The sequence below is a fragment of the Aspergillus neoniger genome, assembly GCF_003184625.1.
Source record: "Aspergillus neoniger CBS 115656 unplaced genomic scaffold BO87scaffold_12, whole genome shotgun sequence".
In the NCBI taxonomy this organism is placed as follows: Eukaryota; Fungi; Ascomycota; class Eurotiomycetes; order Eurotiales; family Aspergillaceae; genus Aspergillus; species Aspergillus neoniger.
In genome coordinates, this window is record NW_020291140.1 from 863965 (window position 1) to 891522 (window position 27558).

At 49.4% G+C, this 27558-nt stretch overlaps 9 protein-coding genes across 9 annotated transcripts; 4 read left to right on the forward strand and 5 right to left on the reverse strand.

Moving 5' to 3' along the window:
• Positions 1–1147: 1147 nt before the first annotated feature.
• BO87DRAFT_375772 (fatty acid desaturase) lies at positions 1148–3251 on the reverse strand. Its single transcript, XM_025623126.1, has 2 exons — positions 2959–3251; positions 1148–2904 (listed from the first exon to the last, which is right to left on the reverse strand). Exons 1-2 carry the CDS (start codon positions 3144–3146, stop codon positions 1473–1475), a joined length of 1620 nt encoding a protein of 539 aa, XP_025481063.1. The 5' UTR covers positions 3147–3251; the 3' UTR covers positions 1148–1472.
• A 1023-nt stretch (positions 3252–4274) lies between these two features.
• Positions 4275–5879, reverse strand: BO87DRAFT_415230 (o-methyltransferase; the record flags this gene model as incomplete). Its single annotated transcript, XM_025626676.1, has 5 exons — positions 4275–4624; positions 4765–5219; positions 5273–5396; positions 5451–5577; positions 5646–5879. The coding sequence occupies 5 exons, from the start codon at positions 5877–5879 to the stop codon at positions 4275–4277; spliced, it is 1290 nt and encodes a 429-aa protein (XP_025481064.1).
• A 1096-nt stretch (positions 5880–6975) lies between these two features.
• On the reverse strand, positions 6976–8752 carry BO87DRAFT_434332 (cytochrome P450; the record flags this gene model as incomplete). The annotated part of the gene is made up of 6 exons (XM_025627711.1): positions 6976–7150; positions 7207–7373; positions 7405–7548; positions 7614–8023; positions 8070–8489; positions 8554–8752. 6 exons carry the CDS (start codon positions 8750–8752, stop codon positions 6976–6978), a joined length of 1515 nt encoding a protein of 504 aa, XP_025481065.1.
• Positions 8753–10514: 1762 nt separating this feature from the next.
• On the forward strand, positions 10515–12020 carry BO87DRAFT_396177 (kinase-like protein; the record flags this gene model as incomplete). The annotated part of the gene is made up of 4 exons (XM_025625232.1): positions 10515–10545; positions 10696–11115; positions 11201–11281; positions 11317–12020. 4 exons carry the CDS (start codon positions 10515–10517, stop codon positions 12018–12020), a joined length of 1236 nt encoding a protein of 411 aa, XP_025481066.1.
• Positions 12021–14325: 2305 nt separating this feature from the next.
• Positions 14326–17516, forward strand: BO87DRAFT_33977 (serine/threonine protein kinase). The gene is made up of 2 exons (XM_025620641.1): positions 14326–15132; positions 15183–17516. Exons 1-2 carry the CDS (start codon positions 14434–14436, stop codon positions 17358–17360), a joined length of 2877 nt encoding a protein of 958 aa, XP_025481067.1. The 5' UTR covers positions 14326–14433; the 3' UTR covers positions 17361–17516.
• BO87DRAFT_415233 (putative mitochondrial genome maintenance protein Mgm101) lies at positions 17460–18492 on the reverse strand. Its single transcript, XM_025626677.1, has 2 exons — positions 17923–18492; positions 17460–17862 (listed from the first exon to the last, which is right to left on the reverse strand). The coding sequence occupies exons 1-2, from the start codon at positions 18465–18467 to the stop codon at positions 17592–17594; spliced, it is 816 nt and encodes a 271-aa protein (XP_025481068.1). The 5' UTR covers positions 18468–18492; the 3' UTR covers positions 17460–17591.
• A 166-nt stretch (positions 18493–18658) lies between these two features.
• BO87DRAFT_425068 (uncharacterized protein) lies at positions 18659–19077 on the reverse strand (the record flags this gene model as incomplete). Its single annotated transcript, XM_025627275.1, has 4 exons — positions 18659–18727; positions 18789–18853; positions 18909–18940; positions 19007–19077. The coding sequence occupies 4 exons, from the start codon at positions 19075–19077 to the stop codon at positions 18659–18661; spliced, it is 237 nt and encodes a 78-aa protein (XP_025481069.1).
• BO87DRAFT_375776 (biotin--[acetyl-CoA-carboxylase] ligase BPL1) lies at positions 19009–21710 on the forward strand. The gene is made up of 5 exons (XM_025623127.1): positions 19009–19215; positions 19329–19965; positions 20029–20592; positions 20642–20913; positions 20981–21710. Exons 1-5 carry the CDS (start codon positions 19164–19166, stop codon positions 21478–21480), a joined length of 2025 nt encoding a protein of 674 aa, XP_025481070.1. The 5' UTR covers positions 19009–19163; the 3' UTR covers positions 21481–21710.
• Positions 21711–22208: 498 nt separating this feature from the next.
• On the forward strand, positions 22209–24297 carry BO87DRAFT_375778 (cytochrome P450). Its single transcript, XM_025623128.1, has 2 exons — positions 22209–22975; positions 23031–24297. Exons 1-2 carry the CDS (start codon positions 22580–22582, stop codon positions 24183–24185), a joined length of 1551 nt encoding a protein of 516 aa, XP_025481071.1. The 5' UTR covers positions 22209–22579; the 3' UTR covers positions 24186–24297.
• The last annotated feature ends 3261 nt before the right edge of the window (positions 24298–27558 follow it).

Below are 27558 nucleotides of genomic sequence, written 5' to 3' on the forward strand. Positions count from 1 at the left end.
ATGAGGAAGCGAAGAGCGGGCCCTCATGCCAGATCATCAGAAAGGATCCTGTTGCACAATTATTGCAGAATCTCGAGCTGTTACTCTTCAGATTGGTAACCAGTAACCAGTGATATCCCGAAAAGAACGAATAGAAAAAGGAGCTAATGGAAAAGGGTGGGTGTTTGCGGCCGGGGATAGCGGAAGAAAAAAGCAAAAAAGGGAAAAGAAAAAGCAAACAATTCGAGGGAAAAGTACCTGGTAGAGGACCAAAAGTACGTATCAATTGTTTGTTTTGGCCTCGTTCGAGGACCCAACAGACCCAGGAGGAGTTTGATTATGATTGGCCCAACGCATGCAATAGATTAAACTTTAATCTATTGCCTGACTGAAACTGCCCGGTGCTAAAGGTATTACTCCGTAGCTCCTGTCTATTGCACACCTCATCTCACGAAGTCAAGTTGGGTTGACCTGAGACTTCATCTAAGTCTGTTTGGCTTCCCAATTCCTCTTAGTCTTGTTGCTTCCGAATTTCCCCCGGTCCTCCTCGGCTCAATAGCCTTCCCAACTTTTCCCACCATTCCATCCTTTCCCAAGATGAACTTTCCAGGATCTACCTAATAGCTTTTCTTTCTATCCCAAGTCCCATCGCACCCCTCCCCAACACTGAAACACTAATTTATAATAGTATTACTTATTCGGGGGTTCGACGTGTCGTGCATATGTTGTTCAAGTGATCAACGGAGGAAGGTTTACCTTAAGCTTTATCCTCCAATTGTCTATGGGATGGTTGATGACCAGCAAGCGCCCTAACCAGCCACCTGATTTGTTTGCTCTCATTCCTTTTTCCATTGTCTTCCCTGCACCTTTCCTGGGCTTCCACGGGTATCTTTCAGTATCTTTGCTCGGACCTCAATCTTGAAGTGCATCGTTTTTCTTTCTTTTCTTTTCCCCCGATCAATCTCTTCCTCCGTCCCTAGTGCAGAACGGTTTTGCGTGACGAGCTATCACAATTACCACTCGCATGGAGTCTGCCTGGTTATGTCCGTTCGGAGGCAGGCTGCTAGACGCGACACCCGCGTGATCTGGACCCCCCTCGGACTCGGCGTTAGGGCCGAGCGAGGGAGCGGAATCCTTGTATAGTGTACCTGGTAGCCTCAGATTTTTCACCGTAAACAACAATCCATTTTCTAGTCTGCTCGGGTGAACTGTGACATACAACCGAATTCTATTCTATAATCTCCACACCCTAGACAGTCTGTCCACGCACACCTTATCTCACCTCACCTCACCTCACTTCACCTCACTTCACCTCACTTCACCTCACTTCACCTCACTTCACCTCACTTCACCTCACTTCACCTCACTTCACCTCACTTCACCTCACCTTACCTCACCTCACCTCATCTCACCTCATCTCACCTCACCTTACCTTACCTCACCTCACCTCACATCACCTCATCTCATCTCACCTTATCTCATCTTACCTCACCTCACCTCCCATACAATAAATCCCCCCGTTCTGCTATCGTCCTCTGGCACTTTGCCAAGATTGCAGCCTGACGGCTAACCTCCGCCAAACTGCCCACAACCTTCTGATTACCATCTACGAACCCATACAGCGCATAAGGGATGCCCACATCCCGACAAAACTCCAGTACGAGCTTCTGCGTCCTCCGCAGATTATGTCTTGGTACCCGAGGGAACAGATGATGAATGGCCTGGAACTGCAGCCCGCCGTGGATGAAATCCAACCACTCGGGACAATCGATGTCCATGGTTGTACGGAGCATGCGCTGGGCGAAGGATTCACTGGGCCCGAGGTCCATCGTTGACATGGCAAAATGAGAGAGGGTGAATTGCACGTGCAGTGGCATGGTGACCATGTGGCTTATCATGACGAAGAGGAATCGGTCCCAGGCTGTCGGGATGGAGCGGTATACGAGGCCGTAGCCGAACCAGAGCCAGAAGAGAAGGTTGCCGACGATTTCGAAGTGACGGTGCCACCAGGCTGGGCCTTTACGGGGGCCTTGGCCTTGGATGAGGAAGATCCAGGACTGAACGTAGAGGTTGAAGCGGCCGAACATAAGGACGGGGTAGTAGAGGTAGGCTTGGTAGGGAACGAGTCGGCTGGCTGCCCTTGTGTAGGGCATGAGGCGCTCGTGGTAGCTGGAGAAGAGGTTTCCCAGGAAGCGGTGGTTGACAGCGAAGAAGGGGAGGTGTTGGTTGTCTGGGTCGTGTTCGGGGGCGTTGGTTACGATGTGGTGGACATTGTGGGTGCGTTTCCACCAGCCCAGGGAGAGGCCGCCGATGGGGGCAGCAATGATCATGCCGATGAGGCTGTCGATGGTGAAGTTGTGAGTGATGGCGATGTGGGCGGCGTCGTGGGCGGAAAAGACGAGTTGAGACCAGAAGAAGCCGAGGAAGATGGCGCTGGTGCAGTACCAGCCATAATGGAGGAAGAGGAGCATGGTGGTGAAGATCAGTGAGCAGCGTGCGAATTCTTTCGCGTAGGCCATGTAGTTGCAGTTGTAGAGGCCTTCAGCTTGGATTTGGTCATGGAGATGTTGGTACCTTTTGATGATGTCGTCTTGGGTCGCTTCGTCGAGGGATGGGTAGCGGGTTAGGGTGAGGCTAATTTCTTCCTTAGTTTGGCTGTCTAGGAAGGTCATTGCTTCTTTGGTGTTGAGCTCGGTCGCTGCTTGATTAACTGGACTGAGGCGGCCATCTCCATTGTCAGTTGGCTCATTGTGGCCCATGACAGAAGGATTAGGAGCATTTTGCTCGGTGTCTGAAGGTGCCTTGTCGTCCAGATACGGTCTGAACTGCCCACCCTGGATGGGAGGCACAAAATTCCGCCATCGTCCCTCTACCCGGCCGATCTGGTACCGATCGGCCATTTTGATGGTCTCCTCTGAGTGGAATCTGCCCCACAAGTTAGTTTGAGCTACATCCCTACATCATTGATCGTGTGCATACACGGTGAATTCATCGGTGGCGTCCTTGCCGACCATGTGTTGGATGGTTTTGTGACCCCCGGGATGGTATGGGATCCATGAATCGACACGTAGCACTTTCTGATTAACAATGACGATCGACTGTCCTGCAGCAATTAAGCCCTCGATTTCTCGGGACGAGAGAACCTGGTCTTTCCGGGGCAGTGCCATTTTGCTGGGTTCTGCGTGGAATGAAGTCTGTGCCACTGGTAAGCAGGGGTAACCCTCCCAGCTGTAGGCAGAAACCTCCAAACGGTAGGCAGCAACTCTGGCGATTGGGGGCAATAAGTAAACGGGTGGGTTTATGGGACAGTGCGGCTCGGGATTCGGGAGGCAGAAGACGCGTGGTGGAGTAGGATCCCGCAAGTGTCAGATTTTAGTCCCAGGGGGTCAGATGATTGCCGCCTCTTCTTAAGGTGTTACTCGCATCTGATCTCTGATTTTAGGAGCTTTTCAGATTCTTCGTGCGCTACTCTGTATTAAGTGGGATAAGATGGTTTAGCTTACCTGTAAATTTGCTGATCTTATAATCAGTCAGGTACTTAGGGCCAATTCGCTATATCCGTTATTCCGGATTACCTTGCGCTATGACTGACTTTTACGCCGCAAGACATTATACAGGAGTCCATTACAAGATCTGATTGACACTTTGATGATCGAATACTGTTGTTATACAGTCTATACTGGTTTTCACGAGAGTTGTCATTCATACTACTACAATACCGTTGTTCCGCGGATATAGCTTGGCTATTTTGAAACTATGCTGAAGGCTGCCCTTGATAAAAAAAATCGTATTTGTGACAGCCAGATAACTCTAAGCCCCTAGTCTACTTGATGGTATGTAGACCGACAGCTTGGCCACTAACTTGCCCAAACAGCTCCATATGTGATAGTAAGTGATAAATAAGGCCGGTCGTTCAAAGAAGGATATACAGAGTACTAGAGTTCCTTCAAGCAGCCCACAGATCTACTGATCTCAGCGACATGCCGGCTGATCCTGACAAGATCGCTCGATTATGATTTTGGTAAGGATCGGCATTGACTATCTCAACCATTCCAACAATGGCCGACTACAGCTGCTCACGATGTCACCATTCCCTTATCCCTTACTAACATGGACCCCCTTGCTTTGGATGATCCTCAAGATAACTCCATTAACTACGTCATACCTATAAGCTTGAAGTCTATGGCTAGAGAGATTGATTAGGTTCAGGATAACATCACCACCATCACATAATAAGACTCGATGGGACAATGTGAACATGAAACCACAAACAAATTGAAAACGAACGCAGATTCCTAAAGTCTGTGTTTGACAGTTTCACTCGCCGAAGAAGTCACCACCTCACACTCAATCAAACTCTCCGACCACCGATCCACAGTCCATACATTAACAACGCGAAACCCCGCCTCGGTCAACAATTGCCGCCACTGCGATTCCGTCCGCTCTAAACTCGCTAAGACCGACATTATGTTAATGTCCAGCGATGTTGCCTGCCAGTGCGCACCCTGGTCAGGCATAACGTAATCGTTGATTAGAAGTCTACTGACCCCTGGGATCATGGCGGCTCTGAGGGGTTCGAGAATCCGATGGCAGTCTTTGTCCGGCCAATCGTGCAGGATGCAGTGGAGGAAATAGGCGCGAGCTCCTGGATATCCGCAGTCAGCCCCAGTCAGCTTCGGTCAGCTATACGAGATGGCAGAATAGGGAAAGAAAAAAAAAATAAGAAAAAGAAGGATAAAAAGTTCAATGGAGATACAATAAGCTATGAAAAATGGTGGGACATACCCTTGATTGGCTGCTCGGTGAAAAAGTCATGGCTCATGGGTTCGATAGACGGATGTAGATTGGTAGCCTCAGCCAGGACCGCAGGCTGATCTTGAAGAATCAACCTCCCGGGGAGGTTCGGCCACTTGGCACGCAACTCGCTGAGGTCGTGGCCTCTTCCACCGCCAACGTCGACCAGAAGCACGTCATGCTCACCTATCGGAGATGGAGCCATGAGTTGATCGACCGGGTAGAATCCTGGGTCCATCCAGCTGGCACGGCCCCGGTGGTGGACTCCCATGAGAGTGTTGAATTGCGCGCTAATGACTGGGTTATGAGCGAGGTATTCAAAAAAGGAGTCGGTCGTGCGATAGACCATTTGAAGGGGACAGTGACGGCCGTCGGATGGATTTTGGTAGCCATTCTGGCGAAAGAACTCAGGTATACCATTGATCGAGGGGTACATGGAGCCCGCGCTATCTATATTAGTATGCATTACTACAGTATCATGCAATTGAAGAGGACTAACACTGCGAGGATCGAGTCAGAATATTTCCTGTGGGCGAGTGTGAAGGAAAACCCATTAGTAGTGTATTCGCCGCCTTTCGTTTCAATGACGGCATTGATAGCCCCCAGATGCCTCATAAAACGCCCTGTAGGAGAGTTACTTCTACTTAAGAGGAAAGCTAAAAGCTATATCCACGTACCCAGCAGGACAGGGTCCCCTCCGGTGGCACTGGCCAATTCCAGGATCGACATGGGCCGCTTGGTCGCAACTAGCAGGCGAAGTATGCCCAGGTCGATGGCAATATTGATGGCAGCCCATCCAGTGGGCTACTTAGATAGTGAGTAATTGTTTCTCTCTTCTCTATCCTTCACGGATAATATCGAGAAGAAATTACGTTCCGAAAGTTCTGCCGATGGATCGTTTCTCGTGGTGTTTCGAGTACGGCCAACAGCGACTCCGCAGCGTCTGCCAATTGAGCTCGCACACTTGAATGTCCTGACATAAAGGCCTGACCATGTGTGTTAATCTCTGAGATCAGACGTGGTACCTGGTCGGGGGCATTTGGGGCAATGGCGATGCGGTCGATTTCGTCGCTGTCAATCGCCTGGTCGTCCTGGTGCACACTCATGTCTGTTTTTATCTGTCGAGGAGGTACGGAAACGTAAAAGCAAAGGGGAGATACGGAGCTTCAAGAAGTAGATGGCTTAATTGGTATAGGTGTCCCTAAAGAACTGTTAGGCAATGGCCGCCAACGTACTGATGAGAAGGGTTTGGACCCCCTCTTTATGGGGTTAGATGGCATGCTAGAAAGTGGAGAGCACATGATGTGATGCACAGGTCAACGAAATTACCAAGCGTACTATCAATGCAATGATTATGGTTCAAGCAGTGATGGGGAGTTCAGATGTCCGTACCAACGGAATCTACTTGTGCATATGTGTAACACTGTCCAGTCTCTGATTTATCACTTTTCCAATTACGGCGAGAGATCCGCGAATTATGCATACTAGACACCAAGTTCACTAGAGTCCATCATTTCCTTTGGACTCCTGCATAACCGAAAAGTCAGATCACTCATATTTCAAATCCACTAGCCCCTTACTTTATTGATTCGATGGCTGTCATTGTTGAACATGAAAGACATGTACAACCGCGCTCATATAGTTAGAAAATGCCCTTCCAATTGTATTATCCGATATTCTTTTGGCCTGATAGCTGTATAGATTTAGTAACTGCAGGGAGCTCCTAGTGCTGCTACGGAAATTCCACTCAACAGGCAATGCATCCCAACTAACGCGTCCTACCATGTTCAGCCGACAACGATCCCCTTGCAGAGCTGTGTACCACCCTCAACAACAGACAGTAATCCAGATAAGCAAGGTACTATTCCTTGTGTATAGTATTGGAATGGCATGTGCTAGATCGTGATTGATGTAACTGAAGATACTTTATCCTGTGTGACTGAATCTTAGTATCGCTGGCAGTATTGTAGATTGATACAACTAGCGAGCAGGGATTTACATTCAGAGGTATCCACATGCAGCAGATGTGCTGATAGGAGAGGTAGTATGTATTTTGTTACGTTTGTATGAACAAGAGCTGACATAACTATCACATCCATCATGACAACTAGCTAGGCCTTCATCAGCCTAGACTATCTGATCGGATATACCATGATTTCCAAGAGCCGAGTGAACACTCTGCTTAAACTCAGTCGGCCCTACCTACTCCTGAGCCAACCCCGTAATCCTCGCTTTGATGGACAAGTTTCCCTTCTCAGGATACGGCGCCCCAGCGTCTCGCGCGAATTCAATGGTCTCCTTTGGAGTGTCGACTAGCTCCATCTCAAATTGGCGCATAAGTGCGGCAATAACAATGAAAAGTTCGGCATAAGCCAGTCTAAATATTACATCAGCAACCATTTGATCCTCTCATCTCTAGACTTGTTAACTTACTGCATGCCAAGGCAAATCCGAGCACCCTTGGAAAAGTTCACCAGATACCGATCTAATCGCTCCCCCTTTTCAGCAGCTCGGATCCAGCGTTCCGGATCGAAATCGTGGGGATTGGGGAAAATGTTCGAATTCATGAGGATGAAGACGGTGGATGAGCTGAAAAAACTCTGATGGTGTAGAAGCTTTTAGCAGACTGACGGCATCAACAGCATTGCGAAAGATGATACGTACAGCAGGAGGAATGACATGTTCCTTGTAAACCAGTGCTTCTGTGGGAGCTACTCTGGTCATCCTGAAAGATACGCCTGTTGCAAGACGCATGGATTCATTGATGACACCAGACTACATGTCGCAAAGCTTAGTATTTATTGTTAATAGATGAACTCGAAAATGAATATGGTACTCACCAGATAAGGCAGCTTCTCCAGCTCCGTGCGACTGACCCGCATATCAGGTGTAGGCATAACGGTCTTCAGTTCCTCTTTCAACTTGAGCCTGACATCCTCTTTCGTAAGCAAGTGATAGGTCCCGACAGAGAGCGCCCGCGCTGTGGTTTCCGTTCCCGCAATGGCCAGAGAAAGCCCCTCCTCCATGAGTCGCTTAGGCGTCCGCATATGTGCTGGCATACGAGGCCCAGCAATAGCATCCAGAATCGCGCCTTTGCTATTACTGACCTTTTCATCTTCCTTCACGGGAGACTGGTTCCTCTCTAGCGCTGCCGCGCTTCTCGCATACAAATCCTCTTTCTCTTTCGCTAATTTCACTGCTGGCTCGCTGATAAGGCGCAGCAACCCGTGCGGCAGCAGGCCAAGGACCACTTTGATAAAGGGAAAGAAATTGAGTAAGTGCATCCTTTGCAAAACCGCGTTTGGCGGCATCTCGTACGCTTTCGTTGAATCCCTCCGCGTCTAGGTTACCCGGGTTGAACCCAAAGGCATACTGGTGGATGATGTCCGCAGTCAAGCTTGCAAACCCGGTGTCCAAGCTCACTACACTTTTGCTCTGGTACGCCTCCTTGTAGGCTTTGATAATCTTGTCTAGGCTGTCGTGGATGAGACACTCGATGTTGGAGATGGCTTGTTTTGAGAAGAATTTATCGAGAGGGGCGCGTCGTTGACGATGTATCTCAGGTGTGATGCTCGAGAAGGCTGCGCCGTCGATGTCGAACTGGGCTACTTGGAAAGGGTCTTTCTCTCGCCGGCGAGCACGGGAAGTATAGATCTCCTCGTAGTAATCCGGATCGTTGATGTGGACTTCATCGGGGTTGATGCGAATGATCGGGCCTGATTGAAGAGATGGTCATGAGGGAAAGATGTGGAGTAGCTGGGACAAAGTAGTAAAACGTACCATATATCTTATGCATACGTTCAATTTCCCACACAAACTTGCCGCCCTTGATAACATTGTAGTAGAACTCGTAAGCATAGGTGATAGCTGCTAGCTTCGGGCCAGGAATTTTGCGAAGTGGATGAAAGTACAGCCTATATACGCTGCGGAAAGCATGGTAAGTGAGGAGAGCTATGCCTAGCCATGCGTAGACAAACATGGTGGTGGTTGAGGGGAGGGTTAGTGGTGGTTAGGGTCGATTTCAAGGTCAGAATTGCACTCAGGACACAGAATTGAGAGCAAATTCGAGCAGGGCTATAAATGATGGGAATCCCCAGAGACTCCGTCGACTGGTTGAATCAGTCTGCCGTGCCAGAGGGGTACAACCTGAGTCGCTAATGCAGAGCATCTGCAACTCGAATGATAGCGTACGAACAATCTGTGGCGCCGTTGCGGGTCCATCTTCTCTTCCCCGCCCGTCTGGTGGAGGGAAAACGCTCGGACAGCCAGCCACGATCAGAGGTATTCTTGCTAATTGGCACCTCTGGAAGATTGTCCCGTCGTCTGTCCACATCTCATCTTCTTTAGGCAGTGAGTTACAAGAGGACCATGCAGAACCGGGCCGCCAGGCTTAACCCGTTTTAGGAAAGACTGAGAGATCCTCCGAATCCAATGGATAGTTGGCAATTTCGAAGATATATTGCAAGATACGAAGCCCCGAAACTGTACTTATGTAGACAGGTTGTCTTCATGTTCCCTTCACCCACGGCTCGTCCCTATTCAGCTTCTGTCCACCCAACGTCGCTCCTGCGTACTGATCTAGACGCGCAGTGTCGCTGGGACGCATTTCATTGATACCAAATGCAGGAGTGTAACTTTTTGGGAAATAATTAGCTGTCAAGGGCATGGCACCGGTCGGCACCCTCTAGGTAAGCATATTGCCGTCCGCCGGAGAATCCCAGCTGAAGCAAGCGGCCTAACCACCGAGGATGAAGCCAGCTGATACTACCTTACTAGGGCCCATTGGACACTAAACTACACCGGGAAAAGGTAACTGGTTATTCAAACGGGAAAAAGAGGAGGTAATCAAAAACGATGGCCTAATGGGCTAGGTCAGAGCATGTTGAAGATGTTAGTCAGCGCGCATCCTAAGATGCCGTTACGATGATCTTATAGCTGCTGGCATGCGGGCCATGTTCGATTATTACCGAGATCTACTCTGTACAAACTGCACCAAGCTAACCAAAGCTACCCGGGAAACAGACCTCCTACCTGGTCAGTCCATCGATTATCACTGGGCCTCCTTAGAAGAATGTGTTATCCCTCACTCTTAGACGGTTCTTAGAAGGGAAACGTTCTGTCAGGTGTAATACAGTGAAATTCCGTTGACTGCAGTCGACCTTGCAAGGTCTCATTGAGTACGGCAAGGCTAAAATGAGAAGGCTAAAATGAGCTTTGTCATCTGAGGACTTTTGCACGTTAAAAGACGAGGTTCACATAAATACCAGAGGGATAGATACTAAAACAGAGATATGTTGTGGGAAACAGCAACTAGTCTAACAGAAATAGATTGGTAGTTCTGTCTGGCGTTGTCGGGCTGGCAATGAGTCTGTGCTCCCAAACAGGCTCAGTGAATGACGACAACACATGTGTCTTTAGCATGGTGTGATTCACTAAGGTACTTCTTCACCATAATTCTGTTGCTTTCTAAAGATACATCACAAAGAGGGTCATAGCGCAGGCTATTTCCATGGTTCCTCCTAGGACTTTTGATCAGTTGCGGGGTCAGCCGTAAAATAAAGCAGGTCAAGCTGCAAGCTCCAGTCCTAATACATACATACGGTACATGCTCTTAGATCTATCAGGAAATAGCCTTTACACTCACATGCGCCTCACATGACCCTTGACAGCGACAGTGTTGTGCTTCGGTCCAACGTCATCACGAACAACCCGGCTTGACAACAACTACATCCCATTTTATCATGATGACACGGCCTGCTCACTTGATGAGCGGTTTGTGTTATTCTTCCTGTTGGTATCTCCAGTCACCTCTATACCTGAATGTGACCATCCGAAATGTCGTGACTTCTACAACCAATGACACTCACGGCTTTCAATATCAACTTATCGAGGAAGTGGAACTGCTCTAGAGGTACAGATTAGGGCGTTATCATCCGATATGTGTGGGAGATGTGCTGAAGAGCCGGTACCGAGTGATTCACAAACTGGGCCATGGGACCTTTTCTACAATCTGGCTGTCACGAGACGAGCGAAAGGCAGCCTATGTAGCGGTCAAGGTGAGTACTGGAGATTCGTCCACTCATGAAGCAAAGATATTGCGTATGCTCATGAATCGTTGGCCGGCACATACAAATAGTCGTTCCTTGACTCCCATCATCCTGGACGAATTCAAAATTGAGGGCCCAAATGGGCATCATCAATGCATTGTCACAGCACCCGCTCAGAGCAGTGTATCTGCAGCATCATTATGTTGCTACTTTCAACTAGAAACGGCTCGTGTTTTAGCTGCCGAACTTGCTCTAGCTGTTGCATTCGTTCATGCTCAAGGCTATGTTCATGGAGGTAAGTGAGGAGATACTCACCCTGAAGGCTTTCGTGTATATGAGAGAAGGGCAATGCCATAAAAGTACCGCTAAAACGACTACAGATATTCATCTTGGAAACATCCTGATACACCTACCTACTAGCCTTGACAAGCTCTCAGTCCAGGAATTCTATGAGCAGTTCGGTGAGCCCTATACGGAACTAGTTGTGCGACTGGAGGACAGCTTCTCCCTCCTGGCGTCCCTACGTGTGGGACAATACCGGTCTGGTTAGGAAAACGAGCAGTCGACATTCCGCTAGATGAGGCCCAGCTTCTTCTTAGCGATTTTGGCAAGAGCTTCTCCCCTTCCGACCCTGAGCAGCGGCGACGTGGGCAGGACTGTCCCTCACCGCTTCCAGTCATACCGCCTGAAGCTTACTCTGAACCTGACAAGCCTCTTTCATTTCCCTCGGACATTTGGAGTCTTGCATGTGTAATGTATTCCATGTTTGGGTTGCGATGGTTGTTTGATGCCACACTTGCCACTCGACATGACATAGCCTCTCAACAAGTAGATGTCATTGGAGAGATCCCGCCTGAATGGTGGAATACATGGGAGAAACGCCATGAGTATTTTGAAGAGATCGGAAGGCCTAAGAAAGACCGGTTTGTTTACCCATCTCTTGAGCAGACTTTCGAGAAGGACGTACAGGCCGCACGACAGAGGGATAATATGTCTTCGTTCGCCAAAGAGGGGCAGGTAGCCATTCTAAGCATGCTTCGCTCAATGCTGGCAATGAAACCTGAGAAGCGAGCAACAGCGACGGATGTACTGAGCTCAGACTGGATGGTGACCTGGGGATTACCAGCTGCGAAGAGGGCGCGTGATAACCGGAAAACAGGTGTATGGCATGGCAAAAAGGCTGATGCAAGGTCCTCTTGATTTAAACTAGCTAGCTGTGTAGCTCTTGAGCGCATCTATTCCTGATCTTGAACAAGCCGAAGGAATGGTGTAGCACTCCATGCAAGAGGCGTTGGCCTTCATATACTTAATGTTTCTTTATGATGTCTAATATGGTCTAACCTGAAAATCGCAATTTCATGGTCTGCGAAACCTCTGAGTAGTGAACAGCCAAGAAAGGCATCCTTTCATTATTTTCATCTCCCTTGAGGGTAATATGAAGATCGCGAACTCTGTCATTAGTCGAATGATGGCTCACTTCCATGTGGATGTGTGATGAAAGATGCCTATAGAATGCTATGGAGCTATATCTATCGGAGAAGCACCACTAGAGGTGGGTATCTGTACTCAGATTTCATATATTCCTAAGTGCATGATGTTCAGCCAATATCCCTGACATTGCCATTATAAGTACCTTCAATTTCAATAAATATCGGTTATTCTGAGCCCATGTAGCAAGATTATTCTTTTCTCTCTATTTTCCTTCGCTCAGGGGTTTGAACTTATCCTGTGGTGGCAATGGAAGCATGCAAAAAGTTAAACTTCTCAAAGAAAGTTCAAGACTCAGGAACAGATTTGCCATTAACATTGAGTAATCCTTCAAAAACAGAGTGCCGGCACAGCCTAGTAATCCAATTAATTTTGTCGCCCCTCAGCTCTGATCGACTGGCCACAGTGGAAAAGCGCGAGAGTTTGAGACGGGCTGGCCGAGGGACTAAAACGGTCTAGAAGCCACTCTGAAACAGCCGACGGAGTGACCTGTCATCTTTATTCCGGTACCAGTGTTAAGGATGCGTGTTACTGCAACGGGCTGTTCGATGTAAAAACTCCGATCTCCCGCAGATAGATCTTCACTGCTTGCTTTCAAATCTCCGTCTTTACTGCAATATGCGATACACTATACAAAATGTTGTGGTGGTCCAAGTAATGTGGAGCCGAGAGTCTACTATTCCGACTTTACATCTTATCATACCACACAACGCGGCCGAATCCAACGGCTCCAATCCCACGCACTAATCACAATATCGACTAGTTCCAGGGGCAGCCGTCTGACGGACTGACAGGTGTGCATAATATGGTTTCAGTGAGATTGATTGCAGCAGATTTCAGGGGCGAGAAGTGGCACTGAAACGGCAAATCAGCCTTACAAACTAACAACCTTACAAGGTTCACTGTTAGGGAAAAAGTAAAGATAATGCTTGAAGGGGCATAGTAAGCGACCGGGTTATTACACAGTAAATGCACTAGCGTCAGCCACACAATCGAAACCACAACCCCGATATTTTGGTTAGTTTTGTGCCTGAATGAAACGTAGGGGACTGGTTCAGTTGTAACCAGGGAAATAATTAGCCAAGTTGAAAGGAAGACAAGAAACTGGCTGGAACCACCTGAAAGGATTGACTGGTTCCAACGGTCGCGGGCCGTGGAAAGTGCGAGAGAAAGGAGAGAGAGAGAGGGAGAGAGGGAGAACTGGAAGGGCAGAGCAATGCCCTAGACTGGCCGAAAGAAGGCGAATAGGGCTTTGCCGGTATGGCTTGTGTGACGTTCCTCGTAACGTGACCGCCACCCTGACTAGTAATCATTCTAGTGATTCTACGTACTCACTTCACGCAATTCAACTTCCCAACTCAAAACTAGTGCCATGAACTAAAATTCACACCAGTGGGGGCTGTCTCTCCCCTTCAGAATTCAGATCGATCGCCTTCAGGGACGCTGATAGGGCTTAGAGAACCTATAGTCTTGCCTATTATATCATCGCGACGAACAGAAAGGCACCATCAGCAGTCGCCAGTCCGACAGCAACTATGGGCCCGGGGAATGATCGGCGGATTCCAACCAGGCCAGCCCCCAAAAAGAGGATGACTCCATTATTGCACGCCAGTGACTTCAGCCCGACTGAAACATGCTCGCGTGGGTTGCTCCCCTCGATTTTCCCTCTGGCTTTCTGACACTCGCGTCTTTGACATTCCTTCGCCTGGCTTGTCGTTGTTTCTCTCCTTCTTCGGCCTGTCCCCCCTTGACAGCGTTCTACGCATTTCTTTTCCGATGCCTTTCCCTCTCGTTTCTTTTTTCTCTTTCTCTTTTCCACCTGTTCCCGATCCTTTGACAAAAAAATATACGTCCGTTCGCTGCCGCTCTAATTCACCAACTAACGTCTCAAGTCCTGGTCCAGTCCATGCGGTTCTACTTTCGCTCGACCCACCCGCTCTCCACACGAACCAGTGGACTCCAACACTCATTCACCCAGTGATTGTCAGATCCTGCCTGGACTGTGCAAAGCGATCTTACGTCCCTGGAAGTTAAGCCGACCAATTGCGACATCGCTCGCTAATTGGAGCTGCAGGCCAGCTTCTGGCCTTCTTTTTAGACCGTCTCTTTCCCTAAATCATTCCCAATGCCATTTTCGAAATTCATGTCCGGCAGACCTGGTATCACGGAGAAGCGGCTGTCGGCTCATCGCTTCCAGCAGCTTCCCGACATGGCCCCGGACAACATGATGAATCCCAACGATGTCACTATTGACATCCCCTTGAACCCAGTTCCCAGCCGGAATCAGACCGGCGCTCGAAAGACAAGTAGTAATGTGGGAGGATCGCCGAATCCGTATCAACCTCCCGGCGATGACAAAGGCATTGACGGCGAGAAGGAAGGGTTGGTCGCGCCAAATCCCGGCATGCGCAGACGCATCGACGAAGGTACCGGACGTTCCTTGGAAGACCCCGAGGATGGCACCGTCACTCGCATGGGCCGCTTCTACCAGGCCATTCTCAACTACTCGGTTCTCACTCGCTACTTCATCTACGTCGCCCCGCTCGCAATTCTCCTCGCTATCCCAATTATCGTGGGAGCAACGGTCGCGCAGGACGCGACTATCGGCGGAGTTACACTGCCGTGGTTCTGGTTCTGGATTGAGATCGTCTGGATCAGTCTGTGGTTGTGTAAAATTGCGGCCAAACTCTTGCCGTACATCTTTCAGACCCTTATCGGGTTCGTGAGTTCAGGAACTCGCAAATATGCTCTCATTCTACGCAAACTGGAAATGCCAATTGCAACCGTGCTGTGGTGCGTGGTGTGCTTGGTCACCTTTTTGCCTGTAAGTCTAGTCTGATTCTATCATACGTGCCATCAACTAACTTCCTCTAGGTCATGACGCAAAATCCCCATCAGCAAGCCAAGGGCGATACCTCTACCAAATCCTGGGAGAAGTCTATCAAGAACATCCTGTTCGCCCTCTTCGTCTGCAGTTTGATTTTCCTGGCCGAGAAAACCATGGTTCATCTGATCTCGATCAGCTACCACCGCAAGCAATTTGATGCCCGCATCAAAGAATCGAAGCGCAATGTGTATCTGGTGGCTCTGCTTTTCGACGCCTCGCGCCACATGTTCCCCATGTACTGCAAAGAATTTCAAGAGGAAGACGCGGCCATTTCCGACTCCATTCTCCGCTCCGCAGCCGTCAAGACCCGCTCTGGCAGCTCATCTGCGCCTCTGCGCCTAATCCGGGGCGTGGGCCAGAATGTCCACCAGTTCGGCAACAAAGTCACGGCGGCTTTTGGCGACGTGGCCCATGAATTGACAGGCAAGCAAGTTTTCAACCCCACTTCCACTCGGTCCGTCGTCACCCAGGCTCTGGAACATAGACGGACGTCTGAAGCGCTCGCACGGAGAATTTGGATGTCCTTTGTCATTGAAGGCCGCGATGCCCTGTACTTTGACGATATTCGTGAGGTCCTGGGAGCTGGCATGGAGGCTGAAGCCGAGGAATGTTTCCACATGCTGGATCGCGACGGCAACGGGGATATCAGCTTGGAAGAGATGATCTTGGCCATCGGTGAAGTCCGCCGCTTAAGAAAGTCCCTGAACAACAGTCTCCACGACGTTGACCAGGCGATTCACGTTCTCGACAACCTTTTGCTGACCGTGGCGGGTATCATTGCTATTCTGGTCTTTGTTTCTTTCGTGACAAGCGGCTTCGGCACCGTTATCGCCGCGGGTGCCACTTCTCTGCTGTCTCTCAGTTTCGTCTTCTCGACCACCGCCCAGGAAGTGCTGGGTTCGTGTATCTTCCTCTTCGTCAAGCATCCCTTTGATGTGGGCGACCGTGTGGAAATCAGCGACAAGCCGTACTTTGTCGAGCGCATCTCATTGCTCTTCACCGTGTTCCGAAATGTCAACGATCACCGTATCACGCAGGTTCCGAACGTCGTCCTCAACACCCTATGGATTGACAACTTCACCCGTGCCAATGCGATGCATGAGCGCCTCACCGTCCCCGTTAGCTTTGAGACCACCTTTTCCAACGTCCAGCTTCTCCAGGAGGAGATGGAGAGCTTCGTGCGCGACAAGGACAACTGCCGTGACTTCCAGCCAGAGGTCACCATTGATGTGGTTGGTCTGGGCGACATGGACAAGATGGAGCTGAGTGTCTTGATCTGCCACAAGTCCAACTGGTCAAACGAAGCCGTCCGTGCTGCCCGTCGCTCGAAATTCATGTGCGCGTTGATCTCCGCTGTGCGCAAGGTACCCATTCGCGCCCCAGGCGCCAGCGACAACGACGATGACAAAACCGAGAAGGATGACAACAAGTCGGATGCCGGACACGAAGACCAAACTCTGCCCGTCCGCCAGGTCTCCATCGCCAGCGAAGGCATGCGTCGGGCTAACACCACCGCTGGCGTCTCTTACACCGAATCCCGCTCGACTGGCTTCGACCTCGGCAACTCCCCTCAGTCGCTGCAGCGTCGTGGCATGGGCGCCTCCAGCTCCTACAGTGAAGGTCTTACCGCAGAGCACGCAGCCCGGTCGCAAGACGGCTCCCGCGACGGTCACGAAGTCGACCACTACCAGACACCCGTGGGATCCCCCGGTCAGGAGCGCCAACTCAATGTGACCTACGGACTCATGACCCGCGAACCGTCAACGGGTCGTCGCAAGGAGGGCCGTACCTCGCACGTTGAGCCTGACCCCGAACCTCGGCCCGTGGCTGCCCCTCGAGGCGATGTCCCGGTGCTCTCTGAACCAGTCCCTCCCCGTCATCGCCAAGAGGCGCAGCCCACGCTGCCCCAGGTCGCAGTGCCCCAGCCTCTCGCGGGGGCCGCCATGTCCCATCCGCCTCAGCAGCCGCCCGAGTACTACAACTACCCGGGACAATACTACGACCCAACGGAGGACCCCTACGACCCGAACCAGCCGTTCGAGCTTCCGTCGATGCACGAGCAGCAGGCGCCAGACGGACGGGAGCACCATTCGACACACCTAACAGAAACCGAGCCAGGACGATATGTGCCGCGACGGCCGTACGAGGGAGCAGGTAACCAGTAGCCATGAGTGATGACGATTTCTTCCTTTCCTCTTTTCCTTGCAAAAACGGCCACTTAGATTGTTGCATATGATGTATTATTAGTATTTTATGAGTGGACTGATCTATTAGCATGTAATTCGCAATGATATCGTACATTGACCTGTTATACAGAATTTAGTATCACGTTTCATAATGAGACTTGCTCCCCACATAGAAATAGAATTAATAAGAATTTGGGAAAGACAGGAAGACTAGAACTTGGTCTCCTTCCACGGATACCCAACGGTATCATCCTTCCTGACCCAAATCTTCGTCTTCCGTTTATTCACCACATGCTCCACAAACGCCTCCCGGGTATACTGCGCCTTGAACTTGCGAATCCACCTGGGATCCCACAACTCACTCGCAATGCCCAAATCCTTACAACACCGCACCAACGCATTCGACCGACATCCCTCCGTAGCCGTGGGGATGCCATCCGGGGAGAAGTAATCCTGTTCGCCGCGAGCCACTGAAACCAACCTATCCCATCATCAAATCAGCGTCGGGCATCCCCAAGGAAAGGCAATGGAAAATACTAACCGCCCATTACAGACAAGCGCATACTCCCTCGTCACCATCTTCGGCGTAACAATACTCTCACTCCTCGGCACAAGACCCCATCCACCGGGTCCAAACGCCTTATTCAATATCCGGCGGTACTTGATCTCGGGGAGGTAGAGGATGCCGTCAGGTTTGATTTCGACTTCTTCTGGGTCCGTCGGGGCGAGCAGGATGTCTGCGCATTCTTTCGGGAAGGGGGTTGCGCTGAGCCCGTGAAAGGAGCGCGTCCAGTCGATGCGGTCTTCGGTTGGGTTTGCTGGGGATGGAGGGTGGTCGAGGAGGTCTTTTAGGGTGGGGGTTGTTTTTGTGGAGGGGGAGGAAGAGGTAGATGTAGTGGTGGCGGGCTTGGGTGTTGTTGATGTTGTGGAGGTGGTGGCGGGTTTCGCGGTGTTGTTGTTGTTGGTGGTGGTGGATTGGTAGCGGGTGGTGGTGGATTGGTAGCGGGTGGTGGTGGTGAGGGAGTGGCGGAGGGCTTTGCTGAGTTGGGGACCGCGCAGGGAGCGCGTTAATAGTGGGAGGGACATTGCAGAGGGCTGTGGAGGGGTGTTGTGGTTGGGGATGTGGTGAGAAGATGCAGCGGGAAGAGAAATGAAGTCAGAGCTGTATAGTGTCACGTGATTACAGAGTCGACAGCTCTGGTGGAGGAGGATGGAGGATAGTAATGGAGATTCTAGTATTATTCTATTGTACAAATGGTTTGTGGCATCAGTATCAGTTAAGCATCCTTGGTCTGTGTGCGTTCGTCGTTGCCCTGGCGTTTCCAGCATTCGCGGAAGGTTTCCATCTGATGCAACTTGGTGAGTGAGGGTTGCGAGATGATCATGGATGGGATGGGGATATTATACCTCACTCTGGCACTGGCGCCAGTCTTTCTTTTCGAACCAGCAGTCGTTCATTTTCATTTGTTCCGCTGTGATTGTTTCTTAGCAGTTATTTGGGATAGAGAATAAAAGATGGGAATGTACCTGCACAGCCGGTGCTGAAGATCCGCTTGTCCCTGGATGGACTGTCAGCTCAACCAACTCTTTTCCCTTCCTCCGATCTTCGCATCCCAACAACTCACCATTCATCCGGCTCGTCGTCGTCTTCCTCCTCCTCCACGGGCGGGTTCTCCCTTTTCTCCTGGTCCGACATTGTGCTTGCTTGCTTGACTGTCCAATTGCTTGATTGCTTGTGCTTGAGTGGTTGCTCCGAGAGAGTTGCAGGTAGTTGCCGCAAAAATGGCGACCCCCAATATGACCGGCAAAAAGGTCAACGTTCTGGTCTATTCCGGTGCGTCACTTTCCCCTCTATTCTCCCCGCTTCATCATCCACGATCCCATTGACTCTCACTCAACCAATATTATACACTACAGTCTACTCACTATAACATACTTGATTTCCAGGCAATGGAACCACCATCGAATCGGTCCGCCACACCCTTTACTCCCTCCGCCGCCTTCTAGCCCCCCACTACGCCGTCATCCCCGTCACCTCCGACGCCCTCCTCCGCGAACCCTGGACCGCTACCTGCGCTCTCCTCGTCATTCCCGGCGGCGCTGATCTAGGCTACGGTCGCGTTCTCAATGGCCCCGGTAACCGCCGTATCGAACAATTCGTCAAGCGCGGCGGCGCTTACCTCGGTTTCTGCGCGGGCGGGTACTACGGTTCCCGACGCTGCGAATTCGAGGTCGGCGATAAGACACTTCAGGTTATCGGAGAGCGTGAACTGGCCTTCTACCCTGGGACATGTCGCGGAGGGGCGTTCGCGGGGTTCGTCTATCATAGTGAGGCGGGGGCGAGGGCCGCGGAGATTTCGGTGAATAAGGATATCCTAAATGCGGGGATCGTGCCGGAGCGATTCAGGTGCTACTATAACGGGGGTGGGGTGTTTGTGGATGCGCCGACCTTGGCTGATAAGGGAGTGGAGGTGCTGGCGAGCTTTGAGGAGGAACTGAATGTTGACTCTGGGGAGGGGAAGGCCGCCGTGGTGTTTTGTCGCGTTGGGGAGGGGAGGGTTGTTCTTACGGGACCGCATCCGGAGTGAGTATTTCTAATCCTCTGTGGTTCCAGGTGGTCTAGGTGACGTGTGCTGATGAATGGTAGGTTCGCAGCTGCAAACCTGGATAAAAAAGCCGGTGGCCCCGACTACGCAAAGGTCGTGGAGGCGCTGGAGGCTGATGACAAGGCGCGCACGGACTTCCTCAAAGCATGTCTGGTCAAGCTGGGCTTGCAGGTGACGCAGAGCACGACCACCGTGCCGTCGCTGTCGTCGCTGCATCTGTCCTCGCAGGAGCCCGCCGAGACGGCCGATCTGGTGGCGTCATGGCAGGAGATCATCACCAAGGATGGCAATGAGGAGATCCTGAAGGATGAGAATGACACGTTCCGGATTGAGAGACCCGGCGCGTGGAACCTGAGCCAACTGGAGGACTCTCTCCCAGCGCCATCGCAGTCTACGGAGGGTATTGTGGATTACAACGCCATCGTCAAGCGACTGGTGGTGCACGACGACGTGCCATCATCGAAGCTGACGCCCTACTTCAATCACCATGCCTTCTACTCCAACCTCCACCAGTACCAATCGCAGTCCCGCGAGGGTGCATCGGAGTTTGGCTCCCACCTCGTGTATGGCGAGGTCGTCACTAGCACGAACACGATCTTGGAAAAGTAAGTAGACCTGTCCGATGACAGAAGCGAGACACGACTGACGGGTCAGAAACCCCAAGCTGCTGCGCAAGCTGCCCAACGGCTTCACCGCCAGCGCTACGACCCAGGTGGCAGGCCGCGGCCGCGGATCGAACGTCTGGGTGTCGCCGGCCGGAGCGCTGATATTCTCAACGGTGCTGCGCCACCCGCTCGAGAAGATACAGTCAGCACCAGTAGTGTTTATCCAGTATTTGGCGGCGATGGCGGTGGTGCAGGGAATCAAGAACTACGACGTCGGATATTCGGAGTTACCGGTCAAGCTAAAGTGGCCGAATGACGTGTGTAAGTGATCCTTTCTGATGATCTGATCGAGGAATGAGGAATTGGGATGATGCTGATCAGCCGACAGATGCACTGGACCCGGAGAACCCGGAGAAGAAGCAGTACTCGAAAATCTGCGGCATCCTGGTGAACTCGCATTACTGCGCGAACGAGTACATCTCGGTCGTGGGCATCGGCATCAACGCAACGAACGCATCGCCTACGACGTCGTTGACGGCGCTGGCGGCGCGGTTCCTTGGGCCCCGGGCCGCCCCGATCACACTGGAGAAGCTGCTGGCGCGCATTCTGACGACGTTTGAGGAGCTGTATACGCGATTCCTGCGGGCCGGGTTCGATCGGGGATTCGAAGAAATGTATTATGCAGACTGGCTGCACATGCACCAGGTGGTGACGTTGGAGGAAGAGGGGGGTGTGCGCGCGCGCATTAAGGGGATCACGCGGGATTACGGGCTGCTGCTGGCAGAGGAACTGGGCTGGGATGACCGGCCGACGGGCCGGGTGTGGCAGCTGCAGAGCGACAGTAACAGTTTTGACTTCTTCCGTGGATTGGTGCGGCGGAAAGTGTAGTGGGGATGAGACCATCACAGCCAGTCGATTTAGCATGGAGCGATTTTAGTGACTAACGTTCTAAATTAGCATAGTTAGAAGATCGGAAGTGTTGCTGGACAGAGATAAAGTGCCGGCAGGGCGACCGAAATGAGCGGCACGCACAGATACCGCATTGGGAAGTCGAGCGCGGGCAGAAACACTTGCATTTGCCTAATTCTGTAGGTGAAACCTACCTCGGACCTGGCATGGGAACAGCATGTGCTTGGGTTCTTGGTTCAGTACCCCTGGAACCAGAGAGTGAGTGAGTCATTCCACAGAACATGAATAACTAGTTTACGTAGTGAACTATCATAATAATAATAATAGAAAGAGGAATGAATGGATGACTGAACACACAATGAGATTGTTATGGTTGGGATTGATGCAGTGGAGTGTGCCCTAAGATGGGGCCGGGAACACCCAATGCCATCGAGGCTAATATAGTGTGCAGAGTACATACTAAGTACAATGTAGATGCAAAGCCGCGGTGTTGGAACCAACCGGTGTGGCTGCAGACTAATCATCCTCCAGGATGCATCTTTCCCGTAAGCCTGCAATCCGGTTGGCCCTGTTCGTTTAGAGAGAAGGTATAGTGGTGGTGCACTATAGGCCAGGGGAATGCTTGTGCAGACCCAACGGTAATAAGAATGAACAGATGGCGATATGCCCGGGTCAAACCAGATACCTTTTCTCCACCCCTGAAGCCTGTCATGGCGGGCCTCCTGCTTCCATCCAGTTGGAAGCTCCGAGGTCTCAGACTAGGGGTCGCCGGTACTCCACTGCCACGACTAATCATCTCAAGTTTCTTTCCAACGGTCCGATGTGTCCATACTGCCTTTTTGCTTTCTCTATCATGAGGATGGTCCGATCTGCCTCGGTTGCCGGCCACTCGGTTTGCTGGCCATCCTGATACTCCATCGTATTCACTTTAGTAGTTGCAACATAAATGAATCTAACTTCCCGCCCGGTACATTTATTTACTTCCATCAACCCCTCTTTGCCTCGCCAGTTTTGGCTTTTTCTCCTCACTTCCTCTTCATCTTTCTGTCCCTCTCTTCCCCCCACCTCACCCTTCGCCATGTCGACACTCTTGTTTGTCGCAACGGCCTCCCCCGTCCTCTACCTTCTATATGTGCTGCTCTCTCGCTGGCAACATGCGCAAAATGCTCGTAAATGGAACTGCGGCAGTATTCCTTCATACCCCGGTGATGTGCTGGGCATCAACACCCTGAAGGAGGCGCTGGCTATGGACAAGGCTCGCCAAGTGCCCACAGTAACCCGCCGCCGTGTTGACATCATGTCCGCCCGCGAGAATCGCTATACCACCACTTTCCACTTCCGTCAGCTGGGCACCGATGTCATCAGCACCTGCGATCCCAAGAACGTCCAGGCCTTGTTGGCCACTCAGTTCAAGGACTTTGAGCTCGGCCAGTCCCGTCGCAACGCTCTGCACTGGCTGCTGGGCAGCGGTATCGTACGTCCACCACTTCCTCCCTATCCAAACCATCACCCTTCTAACTCGTATCCAGTTCACTGCCGATGGCGACCACTGGTCTCGCTCTCGCGCTCTCCTCCGTCCTCAGTTCACCCGCGACCAGATCAGCGACCTCGATCTCGAGGAGCGTCACGTCCAAGTCGCCATGAGAGCCATGCCCGTCGACGCCACCACCGGCTGGACCGCCGCCACCGACATCCAGACCATCTTCTTCCGCCTGACCATGGACACCGCGACCGAGTTCCTCTTCGGCGAGAGTGTCCAGAGCCAAGCCGCCGCCCTCAGCAACGGCGCCATTCCCCAGGATGACTTCCCTGCCCAATTCGACCGCGGTCAATGGTACTCCGCCCAACGCGCTCGCTTCGAGAAGCTCTACTGGACCGTGAACAACAAGGAAAGCCGCGCCATCAACAAAGCCGTGCACGCCTACGTCGACCGCTTCGTCTCCGCTGCTCTCAACTCCGACCCGGAGAAGAAACCCACCGGCCACTACGTCTTCCTGCACGGTCTGGCCGAAGCCACCCGCGACCCCGTCGAACTGCGCTCCCAGCTCCTCAACATCCTCCTCGCCGGTCGCGATACCACTGCCTCTCTCCTGTCGTGGTGCATCCTCTTCCTCGCCCGCCACCCGGACTACTTCAACTCCCTGCGCGCCACCATCCTCGCGGAATTCGGCTCCTACTCCTCCCCCCATGACATCACCTTCGCCAACCTCAAGTCCTGCCGTCCCCTGCAGAACTTCCTCAATGAAGTCCTCCGTCTCTACCCCATTGTCCCTGGTAACCGCCGCACGGCCGTCCGCAACACCACCCTCCCCACGGGCGGTGGTCCCGCGGGCACGGACCCCGTCTACGTCAAGAAGGGCCAGCCCGTCTTCTACAGCACCTACGTGATGCACCGTCGGCCTGATCTTTGGGGCGCCGATGCTGACGAATTCCGTCCGGATCGCTGGAACGAGCGCAAGGCCGGATGGGAGTACCTGCCGTTCAACGGTGGGCCGCGGATTTGCATTGGGCAGCAGTTTGCGCTGACCGAGACGGGCTATGTGTTGGTGAGACTGTTGCAGCGCTTCGATGTGATTGAGGGCGTGGGCAAGACCAAGGAGGGGGAGATCACGATGCAGATGAGTTTGACGAATGCGCCGGGAGATAATGTGACGGTGCGGTTGCATGAGGATGCTTCTAACTAGTTTTCTTTTTTCTTTACTGTTGTTGTTGATGATGATTGGATTGGGATACCCAATGTTCATATGTGTGTTAGCGTATATAGATTGTGATTGGCACATTGCATTGCATTTTACATACATCTTCTATTATCGTACAACTCATACGCCTGCAGAGTAGACTAAACCAATGGATGTATCTAGGCTCCAGCACCAGCAGGATTTCTCTTCAAACAAGGTTTACAAAAGTCAGTTTACACTCTCCTCACCGCCTACGAAATACCTTCTCCACTTTGACAAGGGGGGCGCGCGCGCCGCTCTGTGGGGTGGGAACTCGGACAACACCGACAGACCAATCATATTCCAGAAAATGAGATTTCACACCTGCTTGTCAAGGTTAGGAGCAGATACTCAATCTGGATAATTATGCGTGGTTCATTTTCATAAGGGCATAAACACTGCCACTGGTGTATTATGTAATAGTTATACGGGTTTGTGGATGAGGCGATAGCATATGTCTTGTTATTAACTAATTATGGGTTTATACATCGGGGTTAGTTATATGCAATCTATTGGGAAGGAATCTAAAGAGAGAAGGGGGGGAGAAGAAAGCAGAGGATCTAGACTATCGGCCTCGCCGACGGTAAGTTCCCGAATGTAGTATGCAGCATACAGTTGTTCCCAATACTGTTCGTCGAATGTCTCAGATTTGAGTTTACTTGCTGCTTGCTGCTTGCTGCTGCTTCTAGGTTGTGGTTTGTTCGTGTTTGGGGTACGGTACTTGTTTCTCTTTCATCTCTTATTCTGGTTCTGGTTCGGGTAAGCCTACCAGCTTTCATTCTAAAGTAAACGGGAGCTATTTCCGCCTGAGTTACTTTAGCTGTGGCCTGGGAAGTGACAGGTCATATGCAAAGTACAAATGGAATTCGATTGGTGTTCTGGAATGTTTGATACGAGGGGATGGGTGGGAAACTTTGAGCTTGGATGTAGTGTAAGGGGGGATGTTCTGAATTTTATTCATTATTGTGTCATATTGTACATACTAGGAAAAAATAGCGAAATACTCTGCTCTCTGCTACTGGGGTAGCGTACGAGTCAGTTACTGCTGGTAGTAAATGAGCCAGGACTCGAGCATTAGTGTGTTAGTGGTCATCGGATCTGAACCAGGGATCCTTGTCATGGAGATGCTCGGACTGCTAAGACTAAGGGAGCTTTGTTTCATTGACAGCTATTGCTTACCCTGCAAGTGTGAGCTTACCCCGCAGTTAGATGCATGGGTAGTAGGCTTGTAGGCTTGTTTTATGGTTCAGATGATTGTTTGTATTCAGTTGCTGTTCTTGGTTAGTTACTTTTGGGGGTGCTTGAACGAATCGGTGTTGGAGATGCTTATGTATCATATTTTAGGTAATGCTGACTGCATAATGTGTATAATCTGTCACCTATTAATACTAGTGCTCTATGGGGTTGTAAATATATTTAGAGTTGGCAATGCTGACTGCGTCTACTTTGATTCATGTGCTGTTCTCATCGTGGCATCGTCTTGCTCGGAAGGCTCGATTGTTGTTAATATATAGCTGCTCGCTGGTAGGATGAATGATATATGGACAATGATATAACGAGACTGTTTCAGTAGATTTGGATCAGGACATACCGTATGTCATGCTTCTATAGTGTATTAAATCAGCGATGTATTGTTGAGGCGCGTGATTACTAGCAAAGCAACGAAACAGCGAAAGTAAGCAAATAAATACACAAAAAATGCAGCAAAAGTATGTGTTAAATTAGTAGCTATCTAGGTAATCTAGTAAATAAAGTAAGAGATTATTTATAAGCAGCCTGAGTATCTGGTATATGACTTTATTTATTCTAGTAGGTATCTTGACACGGCCCTCTAGATAAAGAAGTATGTAAAGAGATATTAAATAAAGCTATAGATATTTTCTAGATAGATAATTTTCTATATATTAAGTATTATTTCCTAGATGCTGTGGGGGGTAACTAATCAGGTTATTTCTAGTAAATTCTAGAAGATATAAAACTTCTCTTAATCTAGTGATTTTATAAGACTGTTTACAGGATTATTAATATCTGTAATATATTAAATCAATATAATATCTGATTTAATAAGATTTACTATAAATAAGTAGCAGTTATCTAGCCATCTAGTAGACTGTGTATAGATATTATAATTAAGAATTTATAATAAATTAATAGTATTAGTAAACAGGGGTATCTTGCTGTTATCTAATATTTTAAGATTAAATATTTATATTAATTTCTTAATATATAAAGTATCTTTAGCAGCAGTATTATATGTACAGTATTCTATAACAGTAAAAAATAATATAATAATAGGTTATATATTTAATAACCAGATAATAGATTCTTCTGTATAAAAGATAATATACTTTTTTATTAACTTATTATCTTTATAATTAATATAAATAGTATTTATATAAATTTTAATCTCTTTAATATAATTAACTGCCAGGGTGATCCTGTAAAGAATAATATTTTATAAATATTTGTATATATATTCTAAAATCTTTATATCTGCTATAGTTAGAATATATATATATCTTTATAAGTAGAATATAGTATAATATAAATCAGGTCTTATTTTAATAATTAACTAATTTAATCTGTTTATAAGATTTTGATATTTATTAATATTAACTTTCTTTATTAATATTATAATATAATCTATCTTTGTATAAATAAGTATTATAAATATAATAATATCCGAGTAAGATTACATGTCTATAGTAATAAAATATTTTTCTATATAAATAAACTGCCTGAGTAAAATACTGTCTATTTTATAATTATATAAAATATTATAATTAAACAGGATTTTTGGTTTGCCTAGTTCCTTAAATCTGAAAATTTTATTAAGATAATACTTTATTAAAATTAGATCTGTCTGTTCAGAGCTAGTAATAATAAAATTATCTATATAAATAATAAATTATATTTTATTATTTTTATATATACACAGATTCTCTGATAGGGGTTTAAAGCTGATTTCCTGTAATTTTTTATTAAAAATATAGTGCTAAAGATACACCGCCTGCTGTAATTTATAAAGAACTATTTTAAATAAATATACTTATTTAGAAAGATTCTCATAGAATCTAGTTAGTTATTTTATATAGACCTGCTTGTCTTCTATCTGAGTATATAAATAAATAAATATAATATTATATTATTTCTAGCGGAGGCTCTTTACTACTATATTAATTATAAATATTTTAAAAATAATCTCGCTTGCTACCGGGGCAAAGGATTTGTTGGGATTTTGGCCCAGGCGCTAGTCCAAAACAGGAAAGCGGTCTAGCGGGGCTAGGCCAATCAGATAATAGGAGGTCTTGTAAAAGGCTTTTACAGAAGACTCCTACTT

Excerpts from the sequence above, each read along its gene's own strand:
- BO87DRAFT_375772 (XM_025623126.1), bottom strand. The coding sequence starts at position 3,146 with ATGGCACTGCCCCGGAAAGACCAGGTTCTCTCGTCCCGAGAAATCGAG. Across the intron at positions 2,905-2,958 it reads GCCACCGATGAATTCACCGT|ATTCCACTCAGAGGAGACCA; the intron begins GTATGCACACGA and ends CTTGTGGGGCAG.
- BO87DRAFT_415233 (XM_025626677.1), bottom strand. The coding sequence starts at position 18,467 with ATGTCCCTCCCACTATTAACGCGCTCCCTGCGCGGTCCCCAACTCAGC. Across the intron at positions 17,863-17,922 it reads GCGCTTGTCTGTAATGGGCG|GTTGGTTTCAGTGGCTCGCG; the intron begins GTTAGTATTTTC and ends ATGATGGGATAG.
- BO87DRAFT_375778 (XM_025623128.1), top strand. The coding sequence starts at position 22,580 with ATGTCGACACTCTTGTTTGTCGCAACGGCCTCCCCCGTCCTCTACCTT. Across the intron at positions 22,976-23,030 it reads GGCTGCTGGGCAGCGGTATC|TTCACTGCCGATGGCGACCA; the intron begins GTACGTCCACCA and ends ACTCGTATCCAG.
- BO87DRAFT_33977 (XM_025620641.1), top strand. The coding sequence starts at position 14,434 with ATGCCATTTTCGAAATTCATGTCCGGCAGACCTGGTATCACGGAGAAG. Across the intron at positions 15,133-15,182 it reads GCTTGGTCACCTTTTTGCCT|GTCATGACGCAAAATCCCCA; the intron begins GTAAGTCTAGTC and ends AACTTCCTCTAG.
- BO87DRAFT_375776 (XM_025623127.1), top strand. The coding sequence starts at position 19,164 with ATGGCGACCCCCAATATGACCGGCAAAAAGGTCAACGTTCTGGTCTAT. Across the intron at positions 19,216-19,328 it reads CAACGTTCTGGTCTATTCCG|GCAATGGAACCACCATCGAA; the intron begins GTGCGTCACTTT and ends CTTGATTTCCAG. Across the intron at positions 19,966-20,028 it reads CTTACGGGACCGCATCCGGA|GTTCGCAGCTGCAAACCTGG; the intron begins GTGAGTATTTCT and ends GATGAATGGTAG.